General features: G+C 29.1%; 3 protein-coding genes and 1 long non-coding RNA gene across 6 annotated transcripts in view; 2 read left to right on the forward strand and 2 right to left on the reverse strand.

Moving 5' to 3' along the window:
- The window catches only part of Pkn (serine/threonine-protein kinase N), a 209,851-nt gene extending 201,129 nt beyond the window's left edge, over nucleotides 1-8,722 (reverse strand). The window contains exons 1-2 of one of the 3 annotated variants that reach the window (XM_075311991.1): nucleotides 8,445-8,722; nucleotides 2,922-3,210 (exon numbers count right to left, since the gene is read on the reverse strand). In XM_075311991.1, the coding sequence (XP_075168106.1) occupies nucleotides 2,922-2,942 (21 nt within the window). In that variant the 5' untranslated portion in view covers nucleotides 2,943-3,210; nucleotides 8,445-8,722. Of the gene's footprint in view, nucleotides 1-2,921; nucleotides 3,211-8,351 lie in introns of all 3 variants that reach the window. The other 2 variants (XM_075311992.1, XM_075311993.1) reach the window with 2 other exon arrangements.
- A 2,153-nt stretch (nucleotides 8,723-10,875) lies between these two features.
- Nucleotides 10,876-11,347, forward strand: LOC142242021 (uncharacterized). The gene is made up of 2 exons (XR_012723919.1): nucleotides 10,876-11,132; nucleotides 11,226-11,347. It is a non-coding gene; the product is annotated as an uncharacterized LOC142242021 (long non-coding RNA).
- A 2,501-nt stretch (nucleotides 11,348-13,848) lies between these two features.
- Nucleotides 13,849-15,045, reverse strand: LOC142237984 (SAP30-binding protein). The gene is made up of 3 exons (XM_075309467.1): nucleotides 14,878-15,045; nucleotides 14,104-14,816; nucleotides 13,849-14,040 (listed from the first exon to the last, which is right to left on the reverse strand). The coding sequence occupies exons 1-3, from the start codon at nucleotides 14,977-14,979 to the stop codon at nucleotides 13,911-13,913; spliced, it is 945 nt and encodes a 314-aa protein (XP_075165582.1). The 5' UTR covers nucleotides 14,980-15,045; the 3' UTR covers nucleotides 13,849-13,910.
- A 299-nt stretch (nucleotides 15,046-15,344) lies between these two features.
- On the forward strand, nucleotides 15,345-17,649 carry Cog6 (conserved oligomeric Golgi complex subunit 6). Its single transcript, XM_075309466.1, has 4 exons — nucleotides 15,345-15,526; nucleotides 15,587-16,218; nucleotides 16,363-16,583; nucleotides 16,649-17,649. The coding sequence occupies exons 1-4, from the start codon at nucleotides 15,434-15,436 to the stop codon at nucleotides 17,584-17,586; spliced, it is 1,884 nt and encodes a 627-aa protein (XP_075165581.1). The 5' UTR covers nucleotides 15,345-15,433; the 3' UTR covers nucleotides 17,587-17,649.
- Nucleotides 17,650-18,179: the final 530 nt, after the last annotated feature.

The raw sequence follows: 18,179 nt of genomic DNA on the forward strand, positions 1-18,179 counted from the left end.
GCTTTAGAAAATTGCAATATTTTAAATAACTAGTACAGCATCCCAACACTCGAGGATTTGGCTGGATGTTTTTCACTGGGGATACTAATTAGAATAAAAATGGTCCGCTTTTTTTCAAACTTGGCAATGTAAGTTTTCTGCCTTTTTCAATTTTAAAAAATGCGACAATCGACATATGCAATGATTGAGCTTTCGATCTTGTTTTTACAAATTATATCAAATGTTGACAAAATTTTCTATAGAGATAAAATTTTGACAAAATTTTCTACAGAAATAAAATTTCGACAAACATTTTCTATAGAAATAAAATTTTGACAAAATATTCTATAGAAATAAGATATTGACAAAATTTTCTATAGAAATAAAATTTTAAGAAAATGTTCTATAGAAGGTTAGGTTAGGTTAGGTTATGGGGCAGCCCGATGTATCAGGCTCACTTAGACTATTCAGTCCATTGTGATACCACAGTGGTGAACTTCTCTCTTATCACTGAGTGCTGCCCGATTCCATGTTAAGCTCAATGACAAGGGACCTCCTTTTTATAGCCGAGTCCGAACGGCGTTCCACATTCCAGTGAAACCACTTAGAGAAGCTTTGAAACCCTCAGAAATGTCACCAGCATTACTGAGGTGGGATAATCCACCGCTGAAAAACTTTTTGGTGTTCGGTCGTAGCAGGAATCGAACCCACGACCTTGTGTATGCAAGGCGGGCATGCTAACCATTGCACCACGGTGGCTCCTTCTATAGAAATAAAACATTAAGAAAATTTTCTATAGAAATCAAATTTTGACAAAATTTTCTATAGAAATAACATTTTCTATAAAAATGAAAAAAAAAAATTTATAGAAGTAAAATCTTGACAAAATCTTTCTATAGAAATAAAATTTTGACAAAATTTTCTATAGAAATAAAAATTTGACAAAATTTTCTATAGAAATAAAATTTTGACAAAATTTTCTATAGAAATAAATATTTGACAAAATTTTCTATAGAAATAATTTTTTGACGAAATATTCTATAGAAATAAAATTTTGACAAAATTGTCTATAGAAATAAAATTTTGACAAACATTTTCTATAGAAATAAAATTTTGACTAAATTGTCTATAGAAATAAAATTTTCACAAAATATTCTATACAAATAAAATTTTGACAAAATTTTCTATAGAAATACAATTTCGACAAAATTTTCTATAGAAATAAAATTTTGACAAAATATTCTATATGTTACAAAAAAAAGTTTGACAAAATTTTCTATAGAAATACAATTTTGACAAAAATTTTCTAAAGAAATAATTTTTTTTACCTATAAAAATAAAATTTTAAGAAAATTTTCTATAGAAGTAGAATTTTAAGAAAATTATCTATAGAAATAAAAATTTTACAAAATTTTGTATAGAAATAAAATTTTCAGAAAATTTTCTACAGAAATAACATTTTGACAAAATTTTATATAGAAATAAAATGTTCTATAGACAAAATTTTAAGAAAATTTTCTATAGAAATAAAATTTTAAAAAAATTTTCTAAAGAAATGAGATTTTGACAAAATTTGCTACAGAAATGAAATTTTGATAATATTTTCTATAGAAATACAATGTTGACAAAATTTTTTATAGAAATAAAATTTTTGAACAATTTTCTATAGAAATAAATTATTGACAAATTTTTCTATAGAAATAAAATTTTTACAAAATTTTCTATAGAAATAAAATTTTAACAAAATTTCCTATAGAAATAAAATTTTGACCAAATTTTCTAAAGACATGAAATTTTAGAAATCTTTCTATAGAAATAAAATATTGACAAATTTTTCTATAGAAATAAAATTTTGACAAACTTTTATATAGAAATAAAATGTTGACAAAATTTTCTATAGAACTAAAATTTTGATAGTTGTCTTCAGCAATACAATTTTGACAAAAATTTTTATAGAAATAAAAATGTTACAAAATTTTCTATAGAAATAAATTTTTAACAACATTTTCTTTAGAAAAAAATTTTAACAAAATTTTCTATAGAAATAAAATTTTGACAAAATTTTCTATAGAAATTAATTCTAAAGAAATAAAATATTTTACAAAATTTTCTCTTTAGAGATAAAATTTTGACAAAATTTTCTACAGAAATAAAATTTTAAGAAAATTTTCTATAGAAATAAACTTTTAAGAAAATTTTCTATAGAAATAAAATTTTGACGAAATTTTCTATAGAAATATAGAAATAAATTCTAAAGAAAAAAAATATTTTACAAAATTTTCTCTTTAGAAATAAAATGTTGACGAAATTTTCTACAGAAATAAAATTTTAAGTAAATTTTCTATAGAAATAAACTTTTAAGAAAATTTTCTATAGAAATAAAATTTTAAGAAAATTTTCTATAGAAATAAACTATTGACAAAATTTTCTAGAGAAATACAATTTTGACAAAATTTTCTATAGAAACAAAATTTTGATAAAATATTCTATAGAAATAAAATTTTAACAAAATTTTCTATAGAAATGAAATTTTGACAAAATTTTCTATAATAAAAATCAAACTTTGACAAAATTTCCTATATACAAAATTTCGGATTACCCTCGTATATATATTTCGCAGATATCAGTATTCACATAACTGTTGATAACCATAGAAAAAAAATATAGAATTCGATACCATTGAATGTATACCAATATCCCACCAATCAACCAACCCTCTACATCATGGCTGACTCCATTGGAAGACGACACTATGACTAGGTTGTTGGACAGAGCATATAATAACAAAACACATTTCAAGGTTACATATAGTCTAATAGTGACAAAAAAAACATGAGAAATGAGACAAAGATAAACTTAAATAAACAAGTGTTGGGACTCCACCATGGTGCCATTATTGGTGGGTGGGGAGGATGGTGGAGTATATAAATGCTTGCACTTACCTGATAATAAGAATCCGCCATGATTGGATGATGATGATGTTGATGATGATTTACACCGTCAGATATCCGAACCGTGTATAATGGTCGTTGTGTTGATTTTATTCTATTTTTTTGTTATCTCCCTCCTATTAATGTTGTTTTGTAAATTTCCAAATGTTAATCACGAACATTAAAACTTGTCTTTGTTGTTGTTGTTTAACTTAGGATGAGCAAGTTAATATTACCTCCACGGAAAAAATGTTTTGTTTTTTTTTTTTTAGAAAAGTTTTATTAAAATGTTAACTACAAACTTTTAGTGGGATCACAAGAGAAGAATTTAAATTAAACATTTATACCTTTAGCATATCATTTACAGTTTAATTTTAATAATTTTTTTAGAGATACAATCAATAATAAACACACAACCGCAACTCTTTCATTACGATATGACCCCACAAAACGTATTCGATGTAGCCCAAAACCTTACTGGGCCACTAGGAAGTCAATATATGCAATGGCTGCAATGACAATGTATGGACAACAACACATTGTCACTCTTTTAACGTAAGTATCCGAATGGATGGGATGTATCTCTCTATAGGGTTGTTTTGGATTACTGAGTATATATTGGATTGGATCGTTCAGCCGAAATCCACCAAAGAAAAATTCCACATTAATGCAGGCGAAACGACGACACTAAATGACTGATATAAGCAGCAGCTTCACTACCAAGATACGAACTGAGAATTTCTCATAACGTAAAAAAAACATAGGCGACGACGAAAGCAATGTCAACAGCAACAAGACCACCATCGCCACCACCCTCAACTCAAATGCACATTGATTCACAAAAACAAAACAAATTGACGTATTTAATAGATACATTGATAGATTGATCAAAAAAAGAGCAATTTAAGATATTAAAAAGATCATTCTCATAAGGAAATAAGAAATTCGTCTGTGTGTATGCGTGTGTATGAGTGGGCCCGTGTGCGAATTTCAGTTATGTACTTTCTATAGTTTAATTCTATAATGGAGGTCAACATCATCAAAGTAGCGTTCTTCTCTTCGGTTATATAAACAAATGACCAAGTGCTTAGTAAAAAACAATCTGAGAGTCTTATTTTTTAGCCATAGAGTTGCCGAATTAGATTTTTAAAATGAGGCACACCTTTGTTATATTCTAATGGCCAGCTTTTCATTTTCCTATTAATACTTAACCGGAGGATAGACCAGTGGTTAATAAAAGTTTTGTATGAAATCAGCCGTTTTATCGACACTATAAGGCATTGAGAACACGTTTGCCACTCAAGCCAGAAATAATCTACCAAAAATTTAAGAAAATTTTACACAAAAAAAGCTATCAAACAAAAAATCATATTTTGCAAAATTTTATTTCTATACAAAATTTTGTCAAAAATTTAATTCTATAAAAAATTTTATCAAAATTTTATTTGTATAGAAAATTTTCGTCAAACTTTTATATATAGACATTTTTCGTCAAATTTGTATTTCTATAGAAATTTTTTTCAAAATTTTAATTCTATAGAAAATTTTGTCAAAATTTTAATACTATGGAAAATATTGTCAAAATTTTATTTATATAGAAAAATTTGTCAAAATTTTATTTCTATACAAAATTTTGTCAAAATTTTTTTCTATAGAAAATTTTTTCAAAATTTTGTTTCAATACGAAATTTTCACAAAATTTTATTTCTATAGAAAATTTTGAAAAATTTTATTTCTATAGAAAATTTTGTCAAAATTTTATTTCAAATTTTGTCAATATTTTATTTCTATAGAAAATTGTTTCAAAATTTTATTTTTATAAAAAATTTTGTCAAAATTTTATTTCAAATTTCGTCTAAATTTTATTTCATTATATATAGAAAATTTTGCCAAAGTTTATTTCTATAGAAAATTTTGTCAAACTTTTTTTTTTTCTATAGAAAATTTTGTCAAAATTTTATTTCTATAGAAAATTTTGTCAAAATTTTATTTTTATATAAAATTTTGTGAAAATTTTATTTCTATAGAAAATTTTGTCAAAATTTTATTTCTATAGAAAATTTTGTCAAAAAGTTTATTTCTATAGAAAATTTTGACAAAATTTTATTTCTATAGAAAATTTTGTCAAAATTTTTATTTCTATAGAAAATTTTGTCAAAATTTTATTTCTATAGATAATTTTGTCAAAATTTTATTTCTATAGAAAATTTAAAAATAAAAAATTATTTCTATAGAAAATTTTGTGAAAAATCTTATTTCAATAGAAAATGTTAAAGTATTATTTCCACACAAAATTTTGTCAAAATTTTAATACTATAGACAATTTTCTCAAAATTTTATTTCCATAGAAAATTTTCTCAAAATTTTATTTTTATAAAATACTTTGTCAAAATTTTAGTTCTATAGAAAATTTTGTCAAAATTTTATTTCTATAAAAAATTTTCGTCAAAATTTTATTTCTATAGTAAACTTTCTCAAAATTTTATTTCTATAGAAAATTTTGACAAAATTTATTTCTATAGAAAATTTTGTGAAAATTGTATTTCTATAGAAAATTTTGTCAAAATTTTATTTCTATAGAAAATTTTGTCAAAATTTTATTTCTATAGAATACGTTCGTCAAAATTTTATTTCTATAGAACATTTTGTAAAAAATTTTATTTCTATAGAAAATTTTCGTCAAAATTGTATTCCTATAGAAATATTGTCAAATTTTATTTCTATAGAAAATTTTGTCCAAATTTCATTTCTATAGAAAATTTTTCCAAATTTTATTTCTATAGAAAATTTTGTCAAAATTTTATTTCTATAGACAATTTTCGTCAAAATTTTATTTCTATAGAAAATTTTCTCAAAATTTTATTTCTATAGAAAATTTTCTCAAAATTTTATTTTTATAAAAAATTTTGTCAAAATCTTAATTCTATAGAAAATTTTGTCAAAATTTTATTTCTATAAAAAAATGTTCGTCAAAATTTTATTTCTATAGTAAACTTTCTCAAAATATTATTTCTATAGAAAATTTTGTCAAAATTGTATTTCTATAAAAAATTTTGTCAAAATTTTAATTCTATAGAAAATTTTGTCAAAATTTTATTTCTATAGAAAATTTTGTCTAAATTTTATTTCTATAGAAAAAGTTCGTCAAAATTTTATTTCTATAGAACATTTTCGTCAAAATTTTATTTCTATAGAAAATTTTGTCAAAATTTTATTTCTATAGACAATTTTCGACAAAATGTTATTTCTATAGAAAATTTTCTCAAAATTTTAAATCTATAGACAATTTTCTCAAAATTTTATTTCTATAGAAAATATTCTCAAAATTTTATTTTTATAAAAAATTTTGTCAAAATCTTAATTCTATAGAAAATTTTGTCAAAATTTTATTTCTATAAAAAAAATTTCGTCAAAATTTTATTTCTATAGTAAACTTTCTCAAAATATTATTTCTATAGAAAATTTTGTCAAAATTGTATTTCTATAGAAACTTTTGTCAAAATTGTATTTCTATAGAAACTTTTGTCAAAATTGTATTTCTATAGAAAATTTTGTCAAAATTTTATTTCTATAGAAAATTTTGTCACAATTTTATTTCTATAGAAAATTTTGTCAAAACTTTATTTCTATAGAAAATTTTGTCAAAATTTTAATTCTATAGAAAATTTTCGTCAAAATTTTATTTCTATAGAAAATTTTCGTCAAAATTTTATTGCTATAGAAAATTTTCGTCAAAATTTTATTTCTATAGAAAATTTTGCCAAATTTTATTTCTATGGAAGCTTAGATTGATCCTTGGATTGACGTTGAGAAATTTTTATGAGTTTACAAAATCAACACGTGTGGTGTTTGCACCAAGTGTGATATTTTGATTATTTCAATAGTTTCGTCCAATTTGTATATTTTGTGTTCTATTGATGATAGCAAATATTTGACAAAAAATACCTGCCATAATACATCAAATGGAAAAAAAAACACCTGATATCTTATGATAGTGGAAGGGACCTATAAGGGGTCTAGGGATCGTTTTACTAAAATAAAACTGTTTGTTTACATATTTGCCTTTTATTTTAAACATTCAAACCACCAACTTGGTAGCGCAGTGGAAGCATCAATGAAAACAACATCAGATCTTGTCATAAATTATTCACACAACGGAAATTTTGCAATTTTTGTGGTGAACATTGTTGGAGAAAAAAATCAGAATTTTAAATTGAAAATAATTACACTGGATTTGTATTTGGGTGGTGGCTGGCTGGCTGACTGAATGCGAATGCGAGAATAGAATATGTCGACGTACGTTTGTTTGTACTTCTGTGAGGAATCTGTTTACAAAATATGTACATTATTATAAACATTTTCCATGATAATTAATGTGTTGGATATGTTTACATCTATGCGGTAAAGGTATTTTTTTTATCGTAGTTAACCACCGAGAAAATAACAGGAAAAAATGCAAAACGCTGTAAAGTATAAAATGCCTTTGAATATGGCAACTCTTGCAAACAAGCCATGACTTTTGTCATAAAGGAGCTGAGATACGTTAGGATGGCACCGGGAAACAAAGAATACCGGTCAAAATGACAAAATATTCACTTTTACTCCCCATTGTTTTGTTTTCACCAAAATCTACAAAAGACACGAATTCTAATGTGATCGGCCATTGTCTTTAATAAGTGTGTTTTGAGGGGAATATTTATATAGGATTTCATTTTACCGATGTCGTTTCAACGTAGAATGTGATGGAGAGTTCGTTAATCTGTTATGCCCGAGATTCTTTTTATTTTCACCATTTGCCTTTTCGTTTTAGTTTTCAGAGTTGCCATCATTCATTCTTGTATATCTGACCAGCGAGAAAATCCCACATTGAATATAAATTTATGTGAAACTAGGTGTATTGGAATTTTGCTACTCAAGCACTCTTGAATAAAATATTAGTTGATAGGGCTCAATGAAGATTATATCTGATCCAATACATCTAGACTTTATGGTGATCAATGATTCATACGCCCATGATATGTTATCAAGTTATTTTATCACGATAGTTAATAAAGTAGTTTGGACAATGGACGAATTTAGGTTATTGCATATTTTGCAAACATTTCTAACACAACATACAAAAAATGCAAAATTTACATTGGTAACGTCAATCACCCCACTTTCTCATTGATCAGCTTACTTTTCGAATTATTTGCGTATGGTGGTTTATTCAATTTCCCCATAAAAATTAAATCCCCATCAATACGCCAACACTGTTCCTTACTTCCATCCAGCGGTCAATTGTTGCTTTTTTGCATGCACAGAACAATAAACACACACACAAACTAACGCACACACACTTCCAATAAACAATGAGAAGGAAAGAAAATACCAACAAATCCCATTCCCTATCCACATCCATGCAAGACACAATACCGATTTACGTGGATATACTCGACTCACTCGTTTGAACTTTAATTCTAATGATATTTTATCGTTATTTCGTTCAATTATATGAATATCACATGTAATTTACTTAATTCTTCGACTGCATACTTAATTTATTCAAAAATATCTGGTTTTTCGTTCACCGTAAGATCACTGCCTTTTTTGTTTCACGTCGTCGTTTTACCACACTTCGCAATTTTCTCATTTCTTGTGTTCTCTTAAAACGCAAACTCGTTTGGTTTAAACGTGTAGCACTGTAGGATATTTCATCGTTTTCAAATAATTTGACAAATTACGCGAATAGTTTATAAATTTAATGAATAATTATTAAAATAACTATGAAAGTTAAATATGAAGCAAGCACAGAACACCACTAGTGTTGGGAAAGTAACGAGTATTTGATTAAAAGTACTCGTTACTGACAAATTCTTTGAGTACTCATTACAATTAAATGAGTACTCAATATCTTCAATACAATCCCAATAAACACAACCGCTTGAAAAATGCTAAAATTCAGATGTCTTTCAAATAACTAATTATTTAATTTCAGGATTTAAATTAATTTTAGTAATCAAAAGACCGTTAGAATATAAATAAAATATCCCTCGGAAATTTGGATGATGATGCTTAAATATGTTGAAGTACCATGTGTCTCTATCCATCGAACAAAAACATAAAACGACTTCGTAAACTATAAGAAAAAAAAACAAATTTCTTAATATAAAGAGAATCTTTTTAAAAACTAATTTATGAGACTTTTATTTATTTCATTTACGGCGTGGAACTAAGAAACCCTCATTTATAGAGTTGCCTCTATCACTATTATGAATTATTAAGGGATACAAAAACATAGAGAATGAATTAGAAAATAACACTTAAAAATATACCGGTATGTAGCTCTTACGGCAGTTTTTCCATGCCATGCAACAATCGATAAGTTTGTCGTAACTAGCGATTTTATCGATTCTTTGCATTTTTCGCCTAGAGAGCCAAATAAATAATGTATGGAACTCGATACCCAGAAAAATTTATATATTTGCTAACGAAAATTTGGTTAATAACTAAAGGGTGGTTAAAATTTCAAGGGCCGATGTTGATTTTGAATAAAACACAAACTATTTAGGAAATTATTGTAATTTTATTTTATTATGATATATTGGTATTACTCAATATATCATAATAAAATAAAATAAATGGAACAAAATATCGGCCAAATGGGCGCCGCGACCTCGGTGGCACACCTTCATCCGATGGTCCAAATTTTCGATGACGCTGAGGCATAATGGAGGTTCTATGCCGTTAATGTGCCGAATTATATCATCCTTTAGCTCTTGAATTTTGCTGGCTTATCGACGTACACCTTTTCTTTCAAATAACCCCAAAGAAAAAAGTCCAACGGTGTCAAATCACATGATCTTGGCGGCCAATTGACATCGCCATTACGTGAAATAACACGGCCATTGAATTTGTTGCGCAAAAGAGCCATAGTTTTGTTAGCTGTGTGGCAAATGGCACCATCCTGCTGAAACCACATATCGTCCACATCCATATCCAGTTCGGGCCATAAAAAGTTCGTTATCATCACACGATAGCGAACACCATTCACAGTAACTGCCTGACCGGCCTCATTTTGGAAAAAATACGGCCCGATGATGCCGCCAGCCCATAAACCGCACCAAACAGTCACTCTTTGTGGGTGCATTGGTTTTTCGACAATCACTCTTGGATTCTTATTCTCCCAAATGCGACAATTCTGTTTATTGACGAATCCACTGAGGTGAAAATGAGCCTCATCACTGAAGATGATTTTCTTCGAAAATTGATCAACCACTGATGCCATTTCTTGGAACCATTTAACACGTTGTTGGATTGTGTATCTCTCCATGGTTCAAATTGAGTAAGTCTGAAATAGAGAAAAGTCAAATAAAATTCGGAAAAAAACTTGGCGTTTAGGTGTGGTTCACATTCAACATCGGCCCTTACAATTTAACCACCCTTTATTATCGAAAATTTGAAGCACATGGCACGAAAATTATTTTTTTTTAGATTGTTTAAATTTGCTCCCAAATGAAATAGATGGGAAAACTCTATTGTAAGCCTGAAACAGAAGATATTTGGGACTCCTATGAGTCCCAATAGTCTCACTATGAGTCCCAATACACACAAAAAATTATCACCAAAATTTTTTCAATTAAACACTTAATTGAATTTGGAAACGGATTCAATTAATATGTTAATTGATTCAATTAATTATTTAATCAAATCCGAATAAAAACCAATTAAAAAAATGATTGATATTTGTTACGTTTCCAATTAAAATATTAATTGATTCAATCAATTTGTTAATCAATTCGGAAATAATTTTCAATTACAAACGTGATTGAAATTTTTTCCGTTTCCAATTACACATGTGATTGATCCAATCACCTTTGTGATTGAAACTGAATAATTTTGAGCAATGGAAAGAGCGAAAAGAGAATGGGTATTTATTCAACAATGTATGATGGAGAGATCAGTCTGTGGAAGTAACTAGTAACGAACGGTTGGGTTTTTGTTTTTCGCGTAAATTGAAAAACATGATTGGCGACATTCTGTCTGCTGCATTCAAAATGTGTGCATAAATATTTTGAACGCAACAACAAATCATAGCAAAGGGTTGAAATAAATAAAGTGTGCAACAACAAACGGACACGTGGTAAAGGTTTGAAAAAAATGTATGACAGAACGCATTTGAAATTACCTGTGTTTGTGTTTTGTGGTATTGTAAAAATGGAAAACAATCTACGTTTATTGAAGGTAAGAAATTGTGAAATGTGAATACCGTTTTCCATTGAAGCCTGTTTACATTAAACGGACTAAAATAATATATTTTTTATTCATTTCTTTTAGTGACCAATTTTATTTCGTGAAATTGACCAATCAATCCCATCAACTCCATCATTTTATCAAATATATAATAATATGTTTGCAATAAAAAAGTGGGTACCGTATTGATCTTTTAAAATTATAAACTTTTTTCACTCCTAGTTTTCTTAAAACCAAGAGCGGTATGGGTTTGTTGGAAGATTCACCTTGAAGTTGCGAAGTAGCGTTGACATTAAATTGCATTTTTGTTTTACCTGCCTTTTTCAGTTTGAACCCAAGTAGAGAGCAGTATATCTGGTATATAAACTAATGAGCTGAATTATGTAATGGTAAAAAAGTTCTTTCTTTTGGATTTAAAAATATGAAAAATATCCGATAATAATAAAAATATGTATTTTCCATTTATATGTTTTTCTATTTCCAGAATTTGAAAAGTATCATCAATATAATACCAAATATTACATTGCTTTCCCATTATTTTTGTCTTTGATTGGTTCAAATGTTAATAGACGATTTTAATGTGTGGAAATTTTGGAAAGGAATTGTTACTAAAATTATATTATATTAATACACCTTTTTATGCTAAAAGACTACAACTGCAAAAGAAGATTATAAATCTGCATCCTGGAACTAAGAATTGAACTTGATATTCTATGCAGGTAATGTTTAACAAAATTAACTTTTAATTGAACAAAATTAAATTCAAATTATTCTGTTTACTTTCAGAAAAACTAATTTAGCTTACAGGCTGCTGATTTATTGGAAATCTAGGCGCATCTACATATTAGAAGGAACATGCTAACATGGTTATTATTATAAGGAAGATAATGATTTATATAATTTATTTTTTTCACCGTATAAGGTGGGTACTATGTTCGGTTTTCGAGTTGAAAATCACTTTATTTTCGCGATTACTTTTCCTGAAATAATCAAAATTATAAATTAAAACCAAAATATTCCTATAAAGTCTTGCCGAAATCTAGGGGAACAAGAAACTGCGCATCAATTGAATTAATTTATCTGCTTCATATTGAACTGTTTTATTAAAGTAACCGCGAAAATTTCAACTCGAAAAGCGAACATAGTACTTACCTATAGTTGTTATTGATAGTAGTTGTACTTGTAAGTTACGTTAGAACAAAACACAAATGACAAGAACCAAATTTATTTGTCTATTGCATAATTCAAAAAATAATAAAATATTAAATATGTTTTATAAGAAACACATATTTTCTTTTATTTCAAAAGAAAAAAACTAAATACGATTTTGGGGTCGCAATATATAAATTTTTTGATCGAAATTTATAGCCAATTTCAATTAATTATTTAATTGAATGAATCAAATAGTTGATTGATTTTTGTCGCGAAATTAATTAAAATTTTAATTGATTCAATTAAAACTGTGATTGAATTTTATGTTAAAAATCAATCACGTTTTTAATTGATTCAATCACACAATTAATTGATTCCGTGACAAAAGTCAATTAAATTTTTAATTAAAAATCTTGTTGGTTTTCAATCAAAATGGGTGATTGATACTATCATTTTCGTGATTGAAGACATTTCAATTAAAAAAATGATTGAATCCGCGATTTTCGTGATTGAAATCAAAAAAAAAATTTTTGTGTGTAGTCTCACAAAATTATTTTTGTTTCTTTATTTTCTATAATTTTATTTAATAATTTTATAGGATTGTGATATTCGTTTTTCGCGAAATCGAACTTAGTACTAAGCAATAATACACATACGCAAAACTGCCTTATTGGCATATTTTCAGTATTAAAAATGCCAGTGCATATTCATATCGCTTTTTTTATAGTGTGCTGCTATCTACTTTTTATGGGAGCAAAATGTAAACAATCGATAATAACGCGCCACATAAGATTCCTTAGCAAATATATGTATAGCAACGCATTTCTTAAGGGAAATTTCTTTTATGTACTAATAACAAAGGTTTGCCATTTATTTTTTATGAGAGCAAAGTGTAAACTATCGATAATAACGTTCCATAGAAATTTCATTTTAATGGAAGCAATAGGTCAAAACGCTAATAGCAGTAAAATGAAAGCTTAGCAGTCTTCAATAGATGTTCATGGACTAAATCTCATGTAACTACGAAACGAACGAGATTTTATAATATTTATGGTAAATTAGAAAAACCTCTATAAGTGACGATTCAGGACTTACACAGCTTTTCCAAATTCTATAACGGAAACAGTTTAAAAATAAAATCTAGAACGAATGGACATATCGATGTCCTCATTCCAGAGTACGCTAAGTCGACTTAGAATTTTTTGATCGAGTTCGTTGTTTTTTATTCGGATTGATGTGTATTGCATCGTGTCAAAAGTTCGAATTTATTGGACACTTCTATCAAAAGTTATGGTTAATATTGTACGTAGCCTGTGACTAAAGTTTTAAACATGTCCAATTCTAAGTAATTTTTAGCCATGCTCTATTATCACTATTTTGAATTTTTACATTTTAAAACAATTTACATGATTTTAAGATCGAAAAAAGTTAAATTTATATCTTACACAGTTTTTGAGAAATTCCATAAACAAAAAACTTTGAACTTGTTTCCCTTTTCATTCACTTTTTTGACTTAGCGTACTTTGGAATGGAGACATCTATATAATGACATTAATACTTGTCCTATAGTTATATTTATTATGTCTACATTAATCAACTATCGATTTCAAATTTTAATCATGGTGCTGGCTTCTTTGGAAGGGAACCAAATGCCGATATAACCGTACCCTTTGTACCCGTTACAGTAGTTGTCAATGGCGGAACCGTAGGTTTTGCCCCTGTTGCAGGCTGATCCCATTTAGATTTTCTGTTTATAAAAACGATACAAATATTAAAAATTCAATTAAGGTATAATGCTTGTCAAACGTACCGCTTTTTGGCTTCTTCTTCCACCTTTCTGGCCAATGCCGACACTTGTTCAATCTTACCAGAATCTTTCTTTTCCTTTTGTCGCTTTAACATTTCATTCTTTTGCACCAGAGCCAATTCTTCATAATAACTTTCCGTTCCCCATTGCAAAGGGTCGTATATCTCGGGGGGATAATTGGTACCAAATTCATTAATGTCGCAAAATTGTATAAGTTTCTCATAGATACTAGGATTGCGAAACTCTTTGCGTTGTTGTATTATACGATTCATATCCATATTATTGGTTTCCATCTTTTCGTACAATTGATTGATTTTCTCTGTTAGTTCGGGCAAAGGTTTACCCTTTGGCTCCGGTGGTAGAGAAAATCCATAGTGGCTAAAGCGAGCATATTTATCTTTAGGATTCTTTGATGATTTCCCATCTCCTCCGGAGTCATCGTCTATTTCTATAGGAGATCCACCATTACGCTGGGGAGTTTGGCCCTCTTCGATTTTATCATCACGCTCATCTTCCGACTCACTGGACACTAATGCGGGATCATCTTCGCCTTCATCGTCTTCATATTTTTCATCATCTGACACAATGGTGTCATCCTGGTAGCTAACCAAACGTTTTACAGAATCTTTAGATTTTTTCTTCTTTTTGGGTGGAGATTCCTTTTTCGTCTTCTCAGGAGTTTGTTGTGGTGTATGTTTTGGTGGTGGAATAATAGCCTGCATTGGAAACAGAAACATTAGTTAGGGTAGATGCTAAGCAAAATGTTCCACTCATTACCGAAGACTGTGAATTTTGAGAATCTGGAGATTGCTGTTGTTCATCTTCATTTTCTGAGTCTGTATATTGAGCGGTCAAACTGGCCAAAGCAGAATTGCTCATTTTTTTAAGAATATTCCTTCTGTTTGCAGTAACACCAAGCTAAAAACGTTTTAATTACTAACATACAGTGTTGCCAATGTTTTTATTTTAATGTGCATGATTGTCAATTTCTCCAAAAGAAATAAATGCTAAATTTTTAGTATTCTGTAAATGAAAATATTTCAGTCAAAAATTTTCTTTTATCACTTTGCATTAGCTACAACATTTTATAAGCCGATTGTTCTACCAAGGACATCAAGTCAGTGTAAATTTTTCGCACCCTGCAAGTTTTTGATTTGTGTTATTATGCCATATAAAATTGCAATACGAATTGTCTTTCAAAATTTTTAAAACTCGGCAACACTGTAAATATGAACAATCATATGGTCAATGTTTACGTTTCCAGTTGAAGAAATTGTTGACGTTGAGTATATCTTCGGCAGATTTAATTTGGAAAAAAGCGTAATTAAAAAAAATGACTCCTATCACCGCTTCATCGGAAGTTGAGGAAGATCGTCTTCAAAAGCGTGTTAATAAAATTTTGGAAACTCGCTTGGATGCCGAAAAGGTTAGCGAAATCATAACCATTAGGAAAGGGATTTGATTGCATGTACAAAGTTCTTTTCAGGATACCATGGAATCTCTGCAGGATTTGTCTAATTTCTTTACGGAAAATACATTACAAAATCGCCGAAATTTACGAAGTCGCATTGAAAAACGATCGGTCTTCATTAATGATCAATTCCTAAATGCTTTTCGAGAAGTTAAGAATAGCCTCGATTTGGTTATTAATGATTTGGATACATTGGCTGATTCAGTACAGGCTATGAAAAATGATTTAGAATCTTCGAAAGCTTTAACACATGACCTCATCAAGCAAACGAATACCTTACAAGGTGAACGTGACCGCCTTCAATTGCACAATCAAATAGCTGAAGCATTTATGGCCCGTTTCCAATTGAGTGTCAAAGAACATCAGATATTGTATGGTACTTCGAAAGATACACCTATTGTTGCGGAGTTTTTTGACGTTTTGGATCGTGTTCAAAATATCCATTCTGAATGTCGTGTATTAATGCAATGCGGGTACCAGACGGCGGCAGTGGATATCATGGAAGAAATGACTCTGCATCAAGAGGGAGCATTGGAACGCCTCTACCGTTGGACTCAAAATCATTGCAGAAATTTGGAAAATAACGACATTGGCCAGCTTGTATGCAAGGCAATGGGAAGACTTCAAGATAGACCGGTTTTATTTAAGTAAGTACCAAGAAGTTCTCTGAAATGCATTCTTCATATTTTTTATTTTAGCTTGAAAGCTAAAGTTTCTTAATGGTTCCTATACGTTTCACAATGGAGTTAGAGATATATTCACATGTTTTTAATCGTCTCTTTTTTCTATAGATATGTCATTGATGAATATGCCATAGCACGCAGAGCGGTTTTGGTTCGTTTATTTATTGAAGCCCTAACAGAAGGAGGTCCAGGCGGTAATCCAAAACCCATCGAAATGCATGCCCATGATCCAAAACGTTATATAGGTGATATGTTTGCATGGTTGCATCAAGCTATACCCACAGAAAAGGACAATTTAACGATGCTCTTTAAACAATGCGATAAGAATGGTAAATATTTCCATTACTTTATCATGGAATAAATGTTAAATTCCAATATGTTTTCTTTTTTGTAGATATATCAGAACAAATGCGTAATGCTTTGGCCTATATTGTTGACGGAGTATGTCATCCTCTAAAAGTTCGCGTTGACACCATATTGACTTCAGAGAAGGATACCATTGTTTTATTTGCCATTTCAAATTTGTTAAGATTTTATCAACAAATCATGAAACAAGTTGTCAAAGGAGGAACACTAGAACAATGCCTGTCCGATTTACAGAAGTCTAGTGAGGAGATCTATTTGAATTCTTTGGCATCGCAGGTGAAGCAAATTCTACAAAGACCCGCCGGTTCTGCTGTTGAACCCCCTCAAAGGGACCTAGTACCACCTTCCAGTTTAGGGCGTTTATTGAATTTACTCAAGGAAATACTTTCCGTTGCCACCATGGTGGATGGTCGTCAATCTGATATAACAAAAATCGTGTCTTGCGTCATTGATCCCTTACTACAGTCTGTACAAGAGTCAGCTTCACATTTGCCAACAGTTGACATGGCCGTTTATCTGCTGAATTGTATCTATCACATGCAAAGTACTTTGGCTGTTTATGAATACATGGATGAAAGAGTGGAACGTCTACAAGCCCAATCAGAGGCTCAAATTGATACGCTCACTTCGGAACAAGCTTCATCTTTGGTGGCCAATTTACAATTGGGTCCAATTTATACAATTCTGCAAACAAATCAATCACAGATTGAATCGAATCTATTAAAGATTTTCATGAATAAGATGGAAGCGTTCCTGCAAATGCCCGAAGTTCTTTTATTGCCACAAATTCAATTGATTATGTCCAGTTCCCATCGGAGTGCTGTCCAGAAACGATCGTTTAATGTTATAGTGGCAATCTACAAACAAATCTATGACAGAGTTCATGATCCTGCCAATGGCTTTGAACATCCCGAAAATATATTCTCCAAAACTCCAGAACAAGTTGCCAAAATATTGGCACTTTAAAATAAAAACAAAGGTATTTCTATTATATATTTAATAATTATTATGAATATGCGTTCCTAGCAATATTTTATTTTCTATCATATTCTTTACATTGGATTGGGAAGGATTAATGAAGAAAACACTCCTTCCTTTATTTTAAACTAAATCACTTTTGGATATATTTGCATTTAAAGTTACTTGTGCTACAATTGAGTGCATTCTGGTTAATACATTGTACGACAAAAACATTAAAAAACGTGTAGATATTTACAAGCCATACAAAATTATCTACCCGAGGCTAACGGTTCCGAAAAGGCCCTTTTATAAATAAATCTTCGAAGATAAATTCATTTAGAAAATTCATCCATCACGGATGAAGTGGTTTCACTGCCGTTCGGACTCGGCTATAGAAAAAATTTCCTAAGTGAGCCTGAAATAGCGGTAAGCCACTGTACCTAACCTCATCGCGGACATAGTTCAGCTTTCACCATAACTATGGAGATTAGAAAGCTAAAATTTTGGAATTAATTCTCATTCACCTGGTATTGGTTGCCTTTTTTATTTCGCGATCTCAGTAAAATGTCAACCTTTACGATAAAGTAGTAAGTTGGCAG

The sequence above is a fragment of the Haematobia irritans genome, chromosome 5 (genome assembly GCF_050003625.1).
Source record: "Haematobia irritans isolate KBUSLIRL chromosome 5, ASM5000362v1, whole genome shotgun sequence".
NCBI classification, from domain to species: Eukaryota; Metazoa; Arthropoda; class Insecta; order Diptera; family Muscidae; genus Haematobia; species Haematobia irritans.

Bases quoted from the DNA above. Each gene is read 5' to 3' on its own strand.
- LOC142237984 (XM_075309467.1), bottom strand. From the start codon at position 14,979: ATGAGCAATTCTGCTTTGGCCAGTTTGACCGCTCAATATACAGACTCA. The intron at 14,817-14,877 runs GTAATGAGTGGA...TTTCCAATGCAG, and splicing joins CTCAAAATTCACAGTCTTCG to GCTATTATTCCACCACCAAA. The intron at 14,041-14,103 runs GTACGTTTGACA...TTTTATAAACAG, and splicing joins GAAGAAGAAGCCAAAAAGCG to AAAATCTAAATGGGATCAGC.
- Cog6 (XM_075309466.1), top strand. From the start codon at position 15,434: ATGACTCCTATCACCGCTTCATCGGAAGTTGAGGAAGATCGTCTTCAA. The intron at 16,219-16,362 runs GTAAGTACCAAG...TTTTTTCTATAG, and splicing joins GATAGACCGGTTTTATTTAA to ATATGTCATTGATGAATATG. The intron at 16,584-16,648 runs GTAAATATTTCC...TCTTTTTTGTAG, and splicing joins TAAACAATGCGATAAGAATG to ATATATCAGAACAAATGCGT.